The sequence below is a fragment of the Monopterus albus genome, unplaced genomic scaffold (genome assembly GCF_001952655.1).
Source record: "Monopterus albus unplaced genomic scaffold, M_albus_1.0 scaffold144.1, whole genome shotgun sequence".
In the NCBI taxonomy this organism is placed as follows: Eukaryota; Metazoa; Chordata; class Actinopteri; order Synbranchiformes; family Synbranchidae; genus Monopterus; species Monopterus albus.
This window is the reverse complement of record NW_018128024.1, coordinates 275,270-295,897: the sequence shown is the minus strand read 5'-3', so window position 1 is coordinate 295,897 and position 20,628 is coordinate 275,270. Positions and strand designations below refer to the sequence as shown.

Genomic DNA, 20,628 nt, shown 5'->3' with positions numbered 1-20,628 from the left:
TAAGGGTTGAATCAACAGCACAAAAGATACGTAACTGTGCTGGAAAACATCTGGGGTCTCTGATAAAATGTTATAAGCCTGCACACATAAAAGGTTAGAGAGAGGAGTCACCCTCATGATGAATCTCTCTAAGGAACAGCCAATTCCTGAGCTTGCAGACACCTGATACCAAACACAACTATTTGTTTTTCTTTCATGCACCTTCAGTTTTTGAATCAGTGATTGATGAATTTACTGGTTACAGCCCAGTGTTTTGTTCCCGACTGCCGTGAAACGTCTCTGACTGCCATCCTCTCCATAGCAACAGTGAATGACGCTCATGGGGATTGCAGCATTTAGAGTAATTTGCCATTTCAAACTGATGGATAAACATAATTTCAGAGAAAAAAGCTAGAATAGTTAGAACTTATAACCATAACATAAATCTTGCTATGTTGTTAATTACATTCTATATGTATTCTAACAACCGGTGGTCATAAATCCATGTCATATGCTAAAAATAGATGAGACATCTGAGACACTTGTTAACAACATAGTGTATGTATAGTTTAAACATGACCTTCCTCCTCCTGGACATAATGTTTCATGTAGCCAGAATGTCTGCATTCTAACCTCTGTGTATGGCGCTATACGATTTTAAAATCACCATCAAAGGTAACTAGAACAGGCTCAATTCAGCATGTGGATGCCATAGATTTCTCCAGTCACTACATGTACCACCTGTAGAGTAAAGTGGGAGGAAGGAGTAGGGAGACAGGAAAGGTGTTGTTGTTAATCTCACTTGAGGTCATCAAAGTAAACCCCCCCTCAAATGGGAACTCTTGAGACATAAATGTCATCCTATCAAATCTATAGTATCACCAAATTGTCCAAGATACATTGAGGATATTGTTAAAAAAAACTAAATTGAAAAACAGTAAAAGAAACGGCAGTGCCTCCCTCTTCACAATACATTTCTGTATGTTACATTTACTTCTGGTTTGTTGTTACTAAAAGAAAAGATAATTCTATATATAAGCCTTAATGTACTAATTCTGCACATTGAATTGTGAAAGTATCTGTAAAGCCATGTAAGAGAGGCCAACACTCTATATGTTGGGATAATACTGTATATAGGACAAGAGACAACTGAGCACAGCGTCAGAGTTGTAGTCAAACGAAGAGCCACAAACAAACAAACACGAACACTGACTGATGAGGTCACTGCTCACACTCAGTGCTGACAGAGTGCAGTCAAATATCATTAAAATAAAGTGGAGAGCTATGCAAAGAGGCCATCAAGCAAACAGACACCTAACACACTCACTGTACGCTGCTTCAGACTAGTTATGTCTCATAATGCTGAGTCTGGATGAACACACCTCGAGAGTTTCTGAACCAATTACTTAGAAACAATGGGGCGTTAAGAAAGCCTATTAGAATAATCGACACGGGTTTTGACCCTAATCCCTCTTGGTTATAAAGATTCTTTAATGGATTTTTCCTCAGGCAGGAAGTAAAATACAATGTGAAGCTGAAATGTTTCAAGACAGCACCAGTGTTGGGCCTCTTATCTCAGGGATGATAGTGTGAACAACTAAAACATCAATATAACTATATGCTATAAAATGTGGTGCATAAAGGAGGATAACAAGAAAACATGACTTGTTATAATAAAGCATCAGTCTTATTGCTTTTTATCTGAGTCACAAATTGCCTTTGTGTCAGTTAGTTTTTCCTAGCCAAAGAGAAAATAGTGTCATGAAGAAGCAAAAGCTTTGACAGCTCATAGGTCTCCTCATGATGGCCAGTTTGCTCTCGCTCCTCTGGACGTTCTCTATTGTAGCTGGCTTTTCACTACCAGGGGTTTCCAACAAATTATTACCCAGGGACCACCATTCTGACTAAAGCCAGATTTAAACTTCTGCATCACTGCACGTATGTGAACGTACAGTATGTGTGTATCAGCTGGAGACGGTCGCACAACTGTTGCTTTTATACTTGCGCAACGGTAACATTCTGTCTAGGGGGCACTCAAACAATAAAGCTGAGAAAACACAGAAGAAGAAGTCAGGAGATGGAAATGGCACAGATTTTGAGCCAGGCTCAAAGCAGTTATAATATTCCTCCTATAACTGGTATTATGCCACTTTATGAAGTGTTAATATTGAGAAAGCAACAATCTGTAACAACCGATATGCCCTTCTGGACAATCCTGGGGCCAGCGTTGGCTTGGTGTCTCTCTGCCCTAAGACAATGGATGTTGTACATGCTCCACTGAGTTTTAGGGAAGCGGCTTTACCCTCAGGTAGTGAAGCAGGTGGAGGACTTACTTCTTGAACTGCTTGAGGAAGATGCCCACATTCATCCCCCTCTTGGAGTCAAGGATGCTGATCTGAAAACAAATGAAAAACACCATAAATAGTCTAATACATGATTTTACTGTAGCTGTCGTCAGCAACAGCCTTGACACAGGAACAGGCACATGTATACACAAGACTTCCTTATAGCGTTAAAACATCTCCTGGTTTGAATTAGTGATAGTAAGCATACAAAAAAGATGCAAAGAAACCATATAATCAAAGTAAACCCCCCCTCAAATGGGAACTCTTGAGACATAAATGTCATCCTATCAAATCTATAGTATCACCAAATTGTCCAAGATACATTGAGGATATTGTTAAAAAAAACTAAATTGAAAAACAGTAAAAGAAACGGCAGTGCCTCCCTCTTCACAATACATTTCTGTATGTTACATTTACTTCTGGTTTGTTGTTACTAAAAGAAAAGATAATTCTATATATAAGCCTTAATGTACTAATTCTGCACATTGAATTGTGAAAGTATCTGTAAAGCCATGTAAGAGAGGCCAACACTCTATATGTTGGGATAATACTGTATATAGGACAAGAGACAACTGAGCACAGCGTCAGAGTTGTAGTCAAACGAAGAGCCACAAACAAACAAACACGAACACTGACTGATGAGGTCACTGCTCACACTCAGTGCTGACAGAGTGCAGTCAAATATCATTAAAATAAAGTGGAGAGCTATGCAAAGAGGCCATCAAGCAAACAGACACCTAACACACTCACTGTACGCTGCTTCAGACTAGTTATGTCTCATAATGCTGAGTCTGGATGAACACACCTCGAGAGTTTCTGAACCAATTACTTAGAAACAATGGGGCGTTAAGAAAGCCTATTAGAATAATCGACACGGGTTTTGACCCTAATCCCTCTTGGTTATAAAGATTCTTTAATGGATTTTTCCTCAGGCAGGAAGTAAAATACAATGTGAAGCTGAAATGTTTCAAGACAGCACCAGTGTTGGGCCTCTTATCTCAGGGATGATAGTGTGAACAACTAAAACATCAATATAACTATATGCTATAAAATGTGGTGCATAAAGGAGGATAACAAGAAAACATGACTTGTTATAATAAAGCATCAGTCTTATTGCTTTTTATCTGAGTCACAAATTGCCTTTGTGTCAGTTAGTTTTTCCTAGCCAAAGAGAAAATAGTGTCATGAAGAAGCAAAAGCTTTGACAGCTCATAGGTCAGTATGTGTGTATCAGCTGGAGATGGTCGCACAACTGTTGCTTTTATACTTGTGCAACGGTAACATTCTGTCTAGGGGGCACTCAAACAATAAAGCTGAGAAAACACAGAAGAAGAAGTCAGGAGATGGAAATGGCACAGATTTTGAGCCAGGCTCAAAGCAGTTATAATATTCCTCCTATGACAGGTATTATGCCACTTTATGAAGTGTTAATATTGAGAAAGTAACAATCTGGATTGGGAATAGGCAGTCAGTGTGAGTACCCACTAGAGGGCCAATTAGAAGGCAGCTACGAGTCAGATTAACCAATCTGTGTGCAGGTTGCACAGCTCCACACAGGTGAGATATGGGAGGTGTGCATGTCAGGCTGTCTGTGACCATCACTGGTTGAAAACCCCTGGTATAAATACTTGTCTGCTGTATGGTCAGACAACATATTGTACAGACCAGCATTGTTCTGGCCGTTAGGCTCCAGAAATCTGTGGAATATATGCCAGGGAGCATCTAAGCTGCTCTGGAGACTGAATCTGGCCCCACACTACAGGATAATTAGCCTGATTTTGGGCCCGATATGCCCTTCTGGACAATCCTGGGGCCAGCGTCGGCTTGGTGTCTCTCTGCCCTAAGACAATGGATGTTGTACATGCTCCACTGAGTTTTAGGGAAGCAGCTTTACCCTCAGGTAGTGAAGCAGGTGGAGGACTTACTTCTTGAACTGCTTGAGGAAGATGCCCACATTCATCCCCCTCTTGGAGTCAAGGATGCTGATCTGAAAACAAATGAAAAACACCATAAATAGTCTAATACATGATTTTACTGTAGCTGTCGTCAGCAACAGCCTTGACACAGGAACAGGCACATGTATACACAAGACTTCCTTATAGCGTTAAAACATCTCCTGGTTTGAATTAGTGATAGTAAGCATACAAAAAAGATGCAAAGAAACCATATAATGAAGTCTGTCAAGAAGTTTGTAAACAAATAAAAAGCTTACAACACAAAAATGTACATTTGTATACTACAATCATTTCTTGTATAATGAAATTAGAAGAAATTATTTCATTCCTTTGAGCAGAATCGACACTATGCAGTTTTAAAAGGTGGCCATTTCACTGCCAAATGAAATGAACTTGGCACATTAACTTTAGAAGGCGGGATAATCGCTCTAAACTTGGCCATTAACTGTTGTCTGCATTAATGTCAAGCAGTGCCAGTGTTAAAGCAGAGTGATGACAGCAACTAGCCTCGTCCTTGCTGCTCTCCTTGAATGAGCGGGATCGGGATACACGAGCTGATGGCCCAGTGATCGGTGCTGCCCCTCGCATGCCTGGCACCGTGTCCTCCTGCTGCCCGAACAGCTCTTCCACAGAGCGGACATCGATTTGGTACTGCTGCTGTCGCACCGCCATTGTCCAGATGTTGGGTTTCCCGACAAGACCATCACCGTGAGAAGGCAGGGTGGAGTGAATGTGTCCCGACATAGAGGACGGGTCAGAGGTGGGGATGGAGGAAGCGGTGCAGCTGCTCCCCTCACTGCTGCAGCTCTCTGGCTCATTGGTTGTGGATGAGCAACTCATAACAAGCATCACAGGGATAAAACATCAGCATATGAGCTCTATGCTGAGAGAGTGTGATACACACCAGAATATGTCTAATCAGTATTTCCTCTTTCTTCAAATAACTTCCAAAAAAATTATTTGTTTTCTTTTAGGCACGTCTGTTCAGGTGAACAACATCAAATGCTTCAGTGCACGTCCCCACTCTGGTGGAAGAAGGTCACAGTGAAGGGAGCGTGCCCTTTGATTCTGACCATCTCCATCACTCAGCTGCTCGTCCATCGTGCCGAGCAGAGCCTTTGAAGGTTATCTCCCAGGGGAAGAGGAAGGGCGGCGACAATGGCCATGGAACTACAAGAGCAATAAAAACAACACAGGACAGAATTACACAATGGTAGTCACACACACTGTCATGGATAATCTGGAATTAGGGCAAATTAAGGGGTGAGACAGATCAAAAGAGGAGAGGTGTCATGTTGAAGGGCTCACAATGAGTAAAATGGCAATTTCTTTTTTATTTGAAGGGCTTTGAGGTGTAGGCTCTGGGGTGGATAACACACACAGCTTAGCTTCTTTTACACAGTCAGTATCATTTTCATTTGTAAAGAGATCTCGTATAGTGGCTGCTAAGAAAGACAACTAAACTAAGTGCAGGACAAGACAAAAAGGGTATTTCCACAAAAAGGTCTCTTTTAAAAGTTGTGTGTTATGCAGCGTGGTTGTTTGCACCAGGAAAACACTCATCTCAAAGTGATACTGTAAGTCCATGCTTTCAGTTGTCAAATAAATGGGTTAAATTACATGAATTCTCAAACTGCTGCATGTCTGATAAAGACTATTCAGAGTTAATATAATACATCCTATTCATTCCATTTTTACAGGGGACATTATAAGATGAACTCCAGTAAAATGAAAAGCAACAGTTACAAAAACTGCGACAGTGCTGACTGAAGCTTTACAGGAGGACAACTGTCGATCTCTCATGTATTCAGATCAGTGTAGCCTGTTGCCACGGGGAAAAGCCTGTCACATAGCAACATCATTAAAACAAAACAGCGCAGTGCACCAGAAAACATTTGGCAAGTCACCCTGGAAAGTGAGTGGCAAACTTAATATACAATAGTAAATGTAATTGAAAAAGGCATTTCTGTCATGCTACTGGTCAAAATAATCACAATGATGGATCACACTCAGATAATGTTTATGTAACGGCGGTAATTCATTCACCGATGGTTCATATTTGATGCATTATGTTAGCATGTTATCTCACTATGTAGACCAACTCTGTGTGCTCATCTAAGACAATGAGGTGTCCTGTTCTTTCTGCTGATGCAAGTCAAATGTTTCAAGTTGATATTAAATAGAACCGGAGCAGCCTGTTTCCCACAGGAGGGAACCAAGGAGAAGGGATACCGACTCAAGGCCAAAGCACTCCCCTTTGTCTGAGGAAGTATCGGGAAGAGACAGAATTATGAAACAGATAATAACTGCACCTGAACACTGTCTTAAGAATGAATGTAAGCAGATAAGAGCAAGCAAATAAGTATAAAGGGAATACAGAGATGAGCTGCACACGGCAGGAGAATTTCTCTGTGCCATATGTGCATACGTAGCCATACTGCTAAGATTATTTGGGTCCAAATCATCTGTTTTGTGTCCTGGTAGAAAAACTGCCAGTTCAGCTTCAACTACTTTAATTTATGAATTATTAATATGTTTAATTATTATTATATCTAATTAAACTGCCCAATATTATGATAATTCATCATTTGGACTATAGTAAAGTAACTATTCAATTTGGAACCATCAGAGTAGTTGCAGATTAATTTTCATTTGATTAATTAATAAATTAGTCTTTTTAGTATAATAAACCCAGTGTGATAAAAATCCCACTGGGTTTTTGTTGAAGGAACTGGGGTGATGCTAACTTCTGGGCTGTCCTACAAAAATACCTCATCCCTACTGATCTAACTCTTGAACTCTCTCAGAAGACTAAGTCCATACAATCTGAGACAAGCTTTGTGCCATATGAGCTACTCTTGAAACATATGAAACTTTTGCAAACACCAAGGGATAATTTAATAAAAACATAAGTTCTAATTGATAATATGTTTTCAACCTCACAGGCCACAAGGGAAGGAAGTACTTGAGCACTTGCCCACCCCTCCCCTCTCTGTCTTTGTCAAATCAACAGGTGCAGTAGCAGTCGGTTGGAGGGAAACTGGCTGCATTTCAGGACAACACATGACTCACTGCCACAGCTGACTCGGCTACAGTGACCTGATACTGCTGTCTACCTAAACAATGAAACAGAATAACAGAAGTTCTGTGTAAAAAAAAAAACAACAACAACAACAATCAAACAAACAAAAAAAATAAAATCAGACGTGTGGAGCTGAAGAGAAGGTAATGGTATGTTGCTTTAAGTGCCTTAAAGGAAAGAATCGGGTTTCAGGGCAGGGAAGATGATCTCATTTACGATCGGTCGGTATGTTCTCTCAAGGATTTGTTGATAACAATAATAATAAGTTATTACTATCAAACACTGTACATGTGACCTGGTGATTTTAACTTAGTGCTTCTTATACAACTTTGTAACACTGTAGTGATAATCTCCCATTAGTCCACCTGAAACCCAGAGTTTATTACTAATTAATAAAGCAGACGTCACAAATGGCCTCATGTTACCAACATCAGCCTGCACACTGCTGTTCTGTCCTCGGAGCTGGACCACAACATGACTCATGTCTAATACGTAAGACTGTGAGAACATCTGACCTCCCGCTGAGCCATCTTCTCCTGTGGCGCTAAAACATGGCTACTCTAACTGAAAAAACAAAAACAGTTAAAGCGCTGCCTCATGTATTGCTTTCATCTTATTACATATTTCTAGGAAATTTTCTTATTAGTTTTTTGGCAGGCCCTGCGATGGACCGGCGACCTGTCCAGGGTGTACCCCCGCCCGATTGCCAGCTGGGATTGGCTCCAGCTGCCCCATGACCCCGTTCGGGACTCAGCGGTGTAGAAAATGGATGGATGGATGGTTCTTTTTGGCAGAGAATTAGATTAGATAAGAAGTTCGACACCACTCACTAGGATTCAGTTAATCTCATTAAACAAGCACATGTGAAACACACTTTTATCTGATTCGTTGAACTGAAATATAACATGTTAATTAATGAGCTCTAGAGACGCTGTTAGGTAGATTTTTTGACCTTCGGACAGCGCCAGATTCTCTTCAACCTTCAAACCCATGGACACTTTGACATATAAACTGGAGAAGCCAGGATTCGAACCACCAAACCTCCGGTTAGGAGACGACCTACTCTACCTCCTGAGCTACAGTTGCCTCAAAACAGTAAAACAGGTCTCTGAGCACTGTGCTCATGCACTCAAGCTCCAGGTGCATAATCCTGCCTTTCTGAAAGAAATCAGCTGTGTGACAGTGATTGATTTCTATTAATTTAATTATATTTCCTACTAACAAGGCTGTGATCGACATCATTTTTCTAATATGATTTACATAAGAGGAAACATACCTGTCAGTAACAGTATACAGAGGAGCCCTAAAGGTGTGAAAGCAGAGAGACTGTCTCCAGGTTTCCATTCATCCACCTGCTGACATGAATGAACACAGACAGATTGTGGGGATTCATCTAAAAGGTCCACCTGTTGTGGTCCCCGAGGCGTTCCTGCTCCTATCAGTCTTCATTAGTGACAAGGACGCCACCCACTATCATTAGTCTCTGTCAACACAGCCTAGTACTATAAAGGCCAACAATAGCATAAAGAAAGCTCCACAGTCCTGTTATCACTCCATTCATAAGCCATTATCAGTTTGTCATTGGGAGCATACGTAGCTGTGCGTTAATAGGGCCTTACTCCACCTCCTAGTCAACTTGATGCCAAATCACAGTCAAGTATCAAGTGTGGAACCGCATTCATCATGGTTACAATAATAGACACAGACCATACCAGCTTCACAGACAAAAACAACTTGATTTCCTGTAGTTAAGGCAGAGATTGATGTTTTGCTTTAAGTAATAACTTATTAAAGTAACACCCTCGACTACCGGTTTGAAATGGGAAACAAACAGCAGTCTTCCACTCCAATTCCTACTTTATGTTTTTGTCTACCGGCCCAACACTTTCATAAGATACTCTGTTTTGTTTTTCCTTTCATTTGTGATCCATCATAATACACAAAAGGTTATGTAGAGAGACCTGTGGCTGCATGCAGGATTTGTTTTCTATTCTTATTCTATAAAAATCTAGTCTGCAAAACTGAACAGGGTTTTAACCGGAGGTAACTGTCAACATGTTTCCAGGGAGCCATCAAGTCCAAAACAAACAAAATCCACTTTAACTCACAAATGTGTAATGCTGAAGGTCAAGGCACCACCGCTACTATAATAATCCCCTGTTGCTAACCTCCAGTTCAATTTCCTGAGAGTCAGTGAAACCCCACAGAGCCAAGGTCTTTCACTCAGTTGGGGCAAGGAGACACGTTCACAAGGGATTTGACCAATCCTACTCTATTATCATTACCATGGGAATGCTCATTAGCAGAGAGAAGTTCGGTGTAGGGCTCAGTGGGATGTCGCTGTCAGACCAGTTTGTTTCTGATCCCTTCACGCACCTTGATGCCAGCTTGTCCAAATGCTACTGAAATGGAAGGTAGTGATGTGATTTTAGTGGCATCTAAAAACTGATTGATGTGATTAAAGAAAAGCTGTAGGACTGGTGTAGTTTGGGACTGACAGGGCGAAGATTACTTCATGTTCATTTGAAAACTCTCTGCACAGCACTGGCTTATCTCTCTGATTTCTATGTCTTGTTTGCAATGGAGAGTGCACACAATAGAATAGAGCATATTCTCAGCAACACACACAAAGACAAACACAGATACTGCCCAGGCTACTACTGCCCAGACACTAAAGACAAAAGAGCTGTAGTGCCAAAAATTCTCTTTTCACACACAAAGGATATGAAATGACACCTTTTAGGTGTGTGTAGCAAACAGAGATAAGCGGCTACAATACAACAGGTCTTAGCAACAGCACAGGGACTGCAGTTTATCATTCACACATAGTGGAAGGTGACAGACTGCAGCAGGATCGCCATGGGCAGAGCCAGGGGGTGGCCAGGGGTGACATCGGCCATCCTCAGAATCTGATTGGCCACCCCTGTCAGAGTCAAAATGTGATGGTTGCCAGTATTAGTGAATGAAAAATAAATATGAATAACTTTTTTTGGTGCTTTATAACTGATACTGGCTAAATTACTTTTGTTTTATATCATGCACGCAAGAAGGAGCACAGCCAAAGTGTGTCTCACTTTGACAAGAAATAAACAATTCTTACTTTAATCAGCTTTTTACATGCATTTGAAATGTGCCATCCCTCTCTGAGTCTGTGCCCCAGCCTGGCCACCTCCTCCAAAATTTTCTGGATCTGTCCCTGAGGATCACTAATGTATTCAAGAAGCTCTGGCCCATTATATAAATGAATCTATGCCCCCACCCTCACCTTCAAACTAAATATCTAAGTCAAACACTGTGTATGTTAAAAACTTCAGTGACAGTGTCTTTTAACACCTTTATATAAACTGGGACAAAATGAGCTTAAACAAAATATCAAATGTTTGGTGAACCACAGGCCATTTATCACCTCATGCCACTGGTTGTGTAACACACAAATTAACACTTGAACGCTCCAACAAAACACAAAAGTATTTAGTTGTGAAATGCTGTGGATAAGGAACCTATTATTCAGGAAGTCCTGGATTTATCCAATATTTTCAAAGACCGAGCACTTGGTACTTTTATGTCTACATTTTCCAAGTGAACGCTGGTAGAACCTGCCTGAGTAAATTATTCATATCTCCATGAATAAACTGACCTGTCTTCTAACTAAAGACTCATGAATGGAGCTACCCACTGAAGCTGACCCGAAGGCAACTCACCTGTGTGAAACTGGAAGAGGAAGAGGAGCAAATACATCAATGAACATGTCAGTCCTCTGTCCACCCGCTGTCAAATCACTTCTCATCATGAGAGTCACCTTCAACTCGTTCCAACCTCTCAGCTTATATTTCATCATTCATTCAAAAGTGTCTAGGCTGGTGGCACTGCTCCTCCCAGGCATTTTTATTATTCATTATTAACCATCCGTAATTTAATCCCTAATAAAAACCACAAGCCATTATTTAGGGCCAAAGTTGGAACTCTTCTTAAAACAGTACTGCAGGTGACAATAAACTTCAAAATAGTGTTGCAGAAAGCGTTAGGTCACATACAGTATATAGAGGCCTCCCAGACAAAAAACAACAAACATACATGACAGTTGGCTCTGCACTGAGGATTAATGTGGCTCAAACAGAACTTTTTTTTATTTTATTCTAAAATCCACAAAATTGGTTTTAAGGTCATTATTACATGCCGTTATTTGTCTAGAATGAGGAAATACTTCCTAATGAGGCCAAAGTTCAGGATATGGCACCTCATGTAATGTGAAACTAAACCTCTAGTACTGACAAGTCACATGTGAGGATGCTCTCTGCTTAATATTATCATTGTACTTGTTCAGCATCTGCTTTTGTTAAGAAGGAGGAAATAGGAAGGATGTTCCTTAAATAGTGAGAATTCTCCTGCATCTTTTAAAAGTCTGCAGTGCACTGTCCTCTTGAATCTTGAATTGACAAACCAAAAAGAACAATTCATGTCCTACTGGATCTTCACCATGGCAGTTCACTCCACCTAGAATCCACGTGTTCCTCTGCTGTGACGTAAAACTGGCCCACAATTCAGAAATGTTACTATAAATAGATCCCTTCCATCTCTCTCTGCATCAAAGTCCTATTGAGTGTGAGAGAGGAAAGCTGTCAGCTGAACATGACAGTCACTTCTTTTATATTCGTTCATGTTGTATAAGCACCTTGATTATTAACCTCTCCACACTGAATTCACACTGTATGTCATATTCTCACTCTACTGTCTTACTTAGAATGAACACAATGAGTTACCACTGCTTAGTGTCGTTCTTTGTTCATAAGTAACAATGAAGATTTTTTTTAAACAAGCTGGCAGAAACAAACAATAAGTAAATATATAAACTTAAAAAAAAAAACAGACAAAAGGTCTGTGATGGTCTTTATGTGTCATGTTGTGCCATCAGCAAAACGGAACCTGTGATTTATCCAGGTCTTATGAAAGAAATGTGGGTTTCTGGGCTGGATTCCACAGTCAGGAAAGTACAAAACACCTTAGCAGGTTATTTAGGGCGCTTAAACTTCTGATTCATGATTGCATCACATAAATATTGCGTTCTGCCGCTTCACTTTCAGCCTTGTTTAATGAGTCACACGAATGATTTGCATGCTATGGTCTAATGACTGAGCTTCTTTTCCTAGAAACAATGGTTCTTTCAAATTAAAAAAAGTACAGGGGTGTGATGAGATCTTGTGCCATGAGAACTCGCGATATTAAAACGTGACAATATTTATAGACAAAATGAAAAGTTGTCTCGCGGTATCAGTACATAACAGAACCAGAGCGACAGGAAGCATGAAGGAGTGTGAGGGTTAAATTAGCATAGAGGATGCCCCCACCACTTTTTTATGTTCAGTTTGTGGGAAGGAGTTCAGTTAGAAGGTCACACACAACTCAGTGTTTCCAATACGTTGACTTATTTGTGGCGATCCGCCACAGTATCAACACTGACCACTATATATTGATTTAAAATAGGTTCAGCCTGATTTCAATGTAGTGCCCGCTCTATTTCTCTCTCACACACTCAAACCTGACAACCATGATGACAGTCTGTGAACAGCTCCTCCTCTCTATGTTTTTTTTTTCTTTTTCTTAAACACAACACTGTCAATAGCGGAGATCAGCACAATCAGTGTGATTAGTGATCCAACTGATTCATTTCCAATATTTATGGGTTTCAACCAGCACTGCTGAAGTAGCAAGAGAGGGCCAGAAAGAGAGAGCTGGAGAGAGATATAGGAGGCTGCCACACTGCAGCTTTAATTAGAAGTTAGAAGCTCATGCACAGTTATAGAGTCTGAAGAAACTCACGTGAAATCATACCGGAGAAAAGCCAGTCAGCTGGGTTTATGGCAAAACCTTTTACAGTGCTTGCACACTGTTCTGTCTTTTACTGCATATGATAATTCATATTCAGAAAGTAGAACTGAAGTGACATTCACTACAAGATGATTAGTTAAAACATTTCAAAATACACATGCACTGTTTTGCATTTTGTGACTTTCAGTGGAGTAAAAGACTATTTTTTCAGTCATATATTTTGTCATTGAAGATTTAAAATAGTGTTAAAATATCTTCCTGTCTCCTCTTGAACCCAATATCGTGTATTCCCCCGTCTCATGAGCCCAATACCACGTATCGTCACACCCCTTTACATTACCAATAAAATGTACGAGAACAGCCACATTTGGAGGAATAGGGATGGTGCTAGGTGACTGGAGGAGCACCATCATTTTGTTCTGTAAAGCTTGTCTTAAAAGAAGCTGGAGTACCTAAAGAAGAACATGCAAACTCTACACAGATGGGTCTGAACCCAAATCCTTTTTGCTCTGAGGCAAAAGTGCTAACTACTGCACCACTGTGCCACACGAATGAAAGAACCTCCTCTATGAACTGACCTCAAACAGATCTATGATGGAAATCTATCCATAAGGAACCCAGTGTTTCCAGTATGCGTGTTGCACATTTTTATTAGAAGTCTTTTACGTGCAATGTTACTTTCTGATGACAGCAATAGGAAAATATTGATGATACACAGGACATATTGGAATTAAAAGCTGAAGACTGCCAAAGCACAAGGATCGCGAACACACTCAACAAATCATGCTGTAGCTCACATCAGCACTAGATCATAGAGATACAGAGCCACATAATAATACTCTTCTTCCTCTTCCATGGATAAGAACACCCTGGAGGACAATCTAATGGGAGATCAATAAACTCTGACTGCACAAACACAAACTATCTCATAACTGCAGGACCTTCTCTAGTATCACAAACACCTGCAGAGTCAGAGAACAGAAGAGTTTGAAACCACCGTGTGCACATAGACTCATCCCAAACACAACATATCCCCCAAGCTTAGCATAAATCTGCTAATAACTGCCTGTGCCTGAAACAAGGTTTTCAAATTTTCAAGATTAAAGCTGGTACTTTGCTGAGCACTCAAGCCTGCTTTGTCAATGACTGTTTAAACAGACTTCAGATGGGCTTGGCTAAGACTAATATGAATGACTATCTCACCTGTAACACAGGTTATATCTCGCCTAACAGCTAACCTGTAACTAAGGATGGAATTCATTTAATCTGATTCAAACAACCAAGGAACCTCTGCTTATCCTCTTAATAACTGAGCAGAAAAATGTTTTGAACCTGATTAAAATTAAGTTGGTAAGCAGAAACATGATACACTGATATGAATTCATCTTGATAACATGACACATCAACTTAATTCAAAGAGCTTGTGCAGCACCGCTGCAATGATCAGACAGAAAATTAGTTGACAATGATTTTGACATTACTGATGAATCATTTTAGTAATATATTGGGCAAAAGTGCTAAACATTCTTCACTGCTGTTCCTCTAATGGGAGGATGTGCTGCTTTTCTCTGTTACATCTTTATACTGTATACATTAGTTGTAGTCCTAAAAAGGCTTTAGGATGGGGTGATATAATGTGTATAGAACCATCATCTTGGTTATAGATATATTTAATTCTTTCAATAAATGGAACTCCTTCATTAAAGGAGGATTTACTGCCGACTTGTTGTATGGTGCTGCATTACTTTTACCTACGTGCCCTTAATAAATGGCAACTGAGTGGGTATCTTTAAAGTTACTATAATCAATATTTGTGGCTTGCCGATAGACCTACAGAGGATGATCATCTGACTCTGTATTTTCCCCTCTAGAGATGGTTTTTGCTTCTTTTAATTTAGCCCATTATTTTGGTTTTATTGACAACAACTTCACTGTTTCGGTTCATTTCCTTCTCTCACTAGCATTATTTGCAGTCCCAGCAGGCAGCTGTTTCCAGCAGGCAGCTGTAAAACCCACTGTACACGATCTGCTCAGCACCAGAGAGCAGAGGCACAAAGACAGCAACTCACTTAGCAGCTAGAGCCAGTAACTTCCCTCAGGAGTTCTCGGAGACAAAACACAGCTAAACTGGTGGACACAAAGATGTTGCTCTATGTTTGCTAAACTTTATTACAAATGGTGATTAAAAAATACAACAGTGTGACGTTTATTCATGTGGCCCACTCCTTATTGGAACAACACTATCCCACACAATGACAAAGCAGCTTCCAGCTTCAGAGAGTAGGTTGCAAAACTAAACGGAACCTCCTCTAATAAAAAATACAAAGGAGTTACACAGGAAGAGAAAAGGTAAACCAGGTGAAACAAAACCCTCTAAGGCAGGTAGTGACAACAATAGGGGATAATATGGGACAGGACAGCTAGTCTGCGAGGCTGCACATCAAAAACGGAGCTTTGACTCTTACCCTGTTTGTTCTTTTGTTAACAGGTGATCGGTGTCTGGCCTGCAGCAGACCGCTGCGTCTGCATCACTTCTGGCTCGGAGCTCCCACTGCTGCTTTAGCAATCTGAACCTGGTGCCAAGAGCAGCTTTAGGCAAGTCTTGTTGCGCCTCTTGTTCTGCTGCAGACGCTTACAGGTTAATCACAGCATTTTGAGCATAATAACGCACGTACGGTATGATTTAGCAAAAACCTGCTTAATAAGTGGCTTAAATCAACAGGTCCTGAGTGATGGTGCAAGTCACTGTGATATAAAAAGGTGGCAACAAAAGCACGGTGTTCAGGTCACTATAGAGACAACGGCAGGGAAACATGAAGGGAACGCAAACATGTTTACAGGGCAGTGGGGAAAAGTGTTTCCCTAGGGTACGGATACACAGCAGCCTTATTAGAATATAGTTTAATACCCATGAAACACTAATTACAGGTATGCAAGTGGAACACACTGCAGACACTGACTCTGCCACTGAGAAATGTACACAAATCCCCAAAACAATACTTAGCTGCTGTTAGCTTGATGTTATTGTAGTGCTGAATCCATTTTTTCACAGAATGGATGTTAGTTTATAGGGTTTTTTCAGTTTTTTTTTACTTTGGCCTTCTTATCCTTATTATTCGATTTACACCTGAGATCTTAGGATGGTAATGGGGATGGGAGTTCAGGGCGTGACATGACAGAAAGGCATTTTTATTTAAATTTCTTAACTCTTGTGTTCTTTTTGTTAACCATTTGTCATTGCAGACTAAAATCAAGTTTATAAGACAAGGACAGATTTTTAGGCGATAAATAACATGAGTTGACCCAAGATATCTTCCTCCTTGGGATAACATCAGAGAAGTGAGTTTTCCATATTACGCTCAGCTTCCACAGCAACCGGGGGTGACACCGCCTTCCCCCCTTGACCTGACCCAGGGAGCAACAGTTTTTTTTTTTCACAAGGACATTATTCCCAACACTTGAATGGATTGCCCTCTAATTCATCTCACCATGAATAATAGTGTACAAAAGCCAAGGAAGTTGGGATGTGAGGTGCAGAACAAAACCAACAGGGGCCGAGCTAAATGGGCTGGGGTAGTAACCACCGCAACGCCGACACACTGCTTCTTACTCCAGTAATCACTTTACGGAAAATAAAAATGTCCATCAAATATATAGGGCTGTTTGAACCCAAGTGCTTTTTTGGTAGCAACTGAAATCCATTCGCTGCACCACGAAAAGTTTAAAAGTACCAAAAATCTGCCATCTGGTCGGATTTGGAGCCTTTGCCAATTATAAACTGTTTGATTCAAGCAAGGTTTGTGCATGAACTTTGGCTACTTTTGTTTAACAAAGCAATGATTGCAATGAGGAATGTGTTTACAGTATATTAAGTACGGGCAAAAGAATTAGTTTGCTATTGAATACCAAAACGTGGCACTACTATTCAAAATGTTTAAATGTTATCCAGCCCTAATCCAGTGTTTCTGTACATAAAGCAAACAGGCAAAGTAGAAACTACTGTATGTGAAACAGGCTTCAGTCATTTACAAAAGGAGACTTTTGACATAAAATGACAATTTGAAATATAAGCCTATGTGCCGTTTCTTCAATGTGAAATGAATAAGCTATTACTCTATAACTAAAGCAGCCTACTTAAAAAAGTCTGTTGATCAGTGTAAAAGAAAACTAAATGTTGTATGGCAATGTACACTACAACCGATCCCATTGAAATGATTGTTTTCATTTCTGAAAAGCTAAGAGGACTATCTATTTTACATCTTAGAGGATAAAATCCTTCATTTACTTTCTGAGCTCTAGTAGCAACAAAGGAAACCTTCAAAATAATGAGAACAAACCAATGTTTCCATAGTGTTTACAGTGCCACCCTGCAGTAAAACAAGAGACTCTGGCCTCAAACTACACTAATTAAAATCTTCATGATATCATTTTGTACCTGGACTGCACTGCAGGACACCTTCTGTTGACACCTGAAAGGCTGGCAGAGGAAAAACAGCACCAACCTCGCTGTCTCCACTGTCACGATGCAATGACTTTCCACAGCAGAGTTACAGCAGGTCGTTACACATCTGACATCCACGCACAGCATGATGCGGCGGCCGCGCTCTGCTTGACTTACCGGAGGGATGACAGGGCTCGTCGGGACACGCAATCCGCTCCGACGCCGTGGGAGTTAGTGGTAGATACTTTTCAGAGTAGAAAATCTGTTGTGTATGAGGCTGTCAGTCGGTCATGTGCGCTGCAGCACAAACAGTGCACAGACACACCACCAGCAGCGTAAGGCTGAGCGGCACACGATGTCTGTGAGCTTCCTCGTACGCGATTGGGTCAGGTAGAACATGCGCGTTCACGGCCCCAACCCGCGCGCCACCGTTGCTTGTGACCACTGGTGCAATCATAACATCCATGGTGGTGGCTCAGGTGGTCATGTGGGATAATGCACCCAGGACGCAGTGGCACAGCCAAGTCCAGTTGAGTGAGGAGTAGTTCCATTTTCAGAAGTGAAGTAACTGAAGTATATTTAATCAAATACTGTTCATACATTTGTGAGAACTACACTGTATTTTCACTCCACTATATTTATTTGATAACTTTTCTGAATCAGATTAATAAAACTGTATAATTATACAACTTTATTGATCCAAGCTGCCCAGCAGTACTACAAACTATAAGGTGTGTTAAAATTTGCTTCCACTTTACCAGCTTTTACATTGTGGACAAAACAAATAGTTAACAAAAATATACCTAATTGTTCGATAATGAAAATAATTATTAGTTGCAGACCTAAAATACTGCTTTACAGATTGATTTTCCGCCTCTAAAATATTTGTGTCCAACAGTAAAATTTGTTCACATTAGCTCCACCTCTGCCAGCTATAGCAGTAAAATGCTGCGTGTGCATTATCTAACAATGAAATATATATACGACAGTGTAAAACTGTAAATAGGGCCATCACCGAGACTATGGCTGACATCCCCAGGCTCATCTGGGAAGTAACCAGACTCTAGTAAATGTATACCTATAGGTGTGGTGGGCTTGTGGTGATAAAGACAAAGGGGAATCTAAAAGCTGAGTAAACCAAAGTCCTTTAGTCAGTTACAGCTATTTGAATCCATATGTCAACAGAACAAAAACAGCTGTACCATGATCCGCTGCTGTCTATCTGGAAAACGAGCAGACAGACGGACAACCCAGAAACATAAATCCTCCAGCTGTGGCTATTGCCGGCATGGAGGCATAAAAAAACCACAGGACGGTGCAGAACATGGGCTCTTCTCACCCCAGCACTGAAATGGTCATCTCTTTTGCTGAAGCCCTCTGTGCCCAATAAGCCAAATGAACTGAAAGCTTTAACTGGCTTCATCTTTCTCTGTTGGTCCTTGGTGGTGATTTTTCACACAAGCTGCTACCCTGACAGAAAAAAAACCTCTTGAGACACTTAAAGCAAAGAAACTTTAATTTTCCCAAGGTTACACAACACTCAGAATCCACTGAACTCAGCACTTGTTAAGGTTTCATTATTACAAAAGGTGGAGATTGACTAGTACATACTAGTACTAGCACATAATTCTGTAGGTCTTCAGAAAAAAACAATAGCCAAATGGCCGCATTGGTCATAGACTACAAGGTAAAATCGAGAAAATTACAAATATATATCCATCTATTTCAGGGAAACAATACATCATTGTACAAGTTTCACAAACTGCTATAGCGAGCCATAGGAAAAGTACAAATCAACACAGGGAGGTCATGACAGCTGGTTATAAATACCAGCAAACAGAAGTCCCCTTTCAAAAATACATATTTTAATATAGCCCAAAAAAGGAAACCGTTAGCAGCTCAGCTAAAGGTTGCTGGTCTTTCAAATTTACAAAAGTTTCTCAAGTTAAATGTATTTTGGTTTACATCTTACATATCATACAGTTCTTACAAGTTCTTATAGTCAAATGCATAAATGTGCATATGTGCAATACAGATAAATATCTTTGAGAACAGCATGTTTTCAAATAGATTTAGACTCTGAAGCTAATGAAATTATTTTTTTTTTACGCAGTTGTCATGTTGTGTTGTGTGGAATGTTTAAACATGTAACATTCTCTGTGAGAGTGTGTGTGTGTGTGTGTTTGGTCCATTCTCTTCCTTCAAGAGTTGGCCCCAAAAACTTGTAGTGCGAGTGCTTGTTTTCAATAACAAAAGTGGAAAACTGAGGAATGAATTCAAGAAATCAAGGCACATTTAGTCACATAAGACTGGTCCTTTTGTTTTCTCTGGAATTTAACAGAATCAACCTTTGCCCTGTCAGTCATATGCCATGATTTTAGACAAAACAGCAAAACTGTGGGCAATAGTGATTAAGAAAGTAGCATCATATATCATGTGGGATTTGTCGTGAACAACCATTAATATGATTTTCAAATGTTTAAAAGGAATAGTTTGACATTTTGGGAAATACTATTGTTTTCTTGTTAAGCTATTAGAGGGTCTATGCCACTCTCATATCTGTTGAACAGAAAACTGGAGCCAGAGGTTGTTAGCTTAGCATAAAGAACAGAACCATGTGGAAACTGCTAGCCTGGCCCTGTGATACTGCACATAACCCCCATGTAACAACAACTGGATTTATTTATTTATTTATTTATTTTTTACACTTTGGCTTTTTGTATCAGAAAGGTGTAGGAATATTGGGAGACAGATTTTTTTTATTTTTACCTTGGGACAGGGTCAGGCTGTTCTCTTTGTTTCCAGTCTTTATGTTAAGCTAAGCTAACTGGGTAACAGACAGATGAGTGTGGTGCTGATCTTTTAATTCAACTCTCATCAAGAAAGTAAAGTAAGTGTTTTACACAAAATGTCAAACTTCAGAGTTTTCTGGTAGAAGTGGCCAAGTTGCACTGACAGGATACAGAAATCTGAGTGTCATCCACCACCTACCACCGCCTT

General features: G+C 40.3%; 1 protein-coding gene across 1 annotated transcript in view; it reads right to left on the bottom strand.

Moving 5' to 3' along the window:
- Positions 1 to 4,978, bottom strand: part of fhdc1 (FH2 domain containing 1) — a gene marked incomplete at its 5' end in the record, with an annotated part of 15,737 nt that extends 10,759 nt beyond the window's left edge. The window contains 2 exons of the mRNA XM_020614318.1: positions 4,250 to 4,311; positions 4,787 to 4,978. Of these exons, the coding sequence (XP_020469974.1) occupies positions 4,250 to 4,311; positions 4,787 to 4,978 (254 nt within the window). The remainder of the gene's footprint in view (positions 1 to 4,249; positions 4,312 to 4,786) is intronic.
- Between the last annotated feature and the right edge of the window lie 15,650 nt (positions 4,979 to 20,628).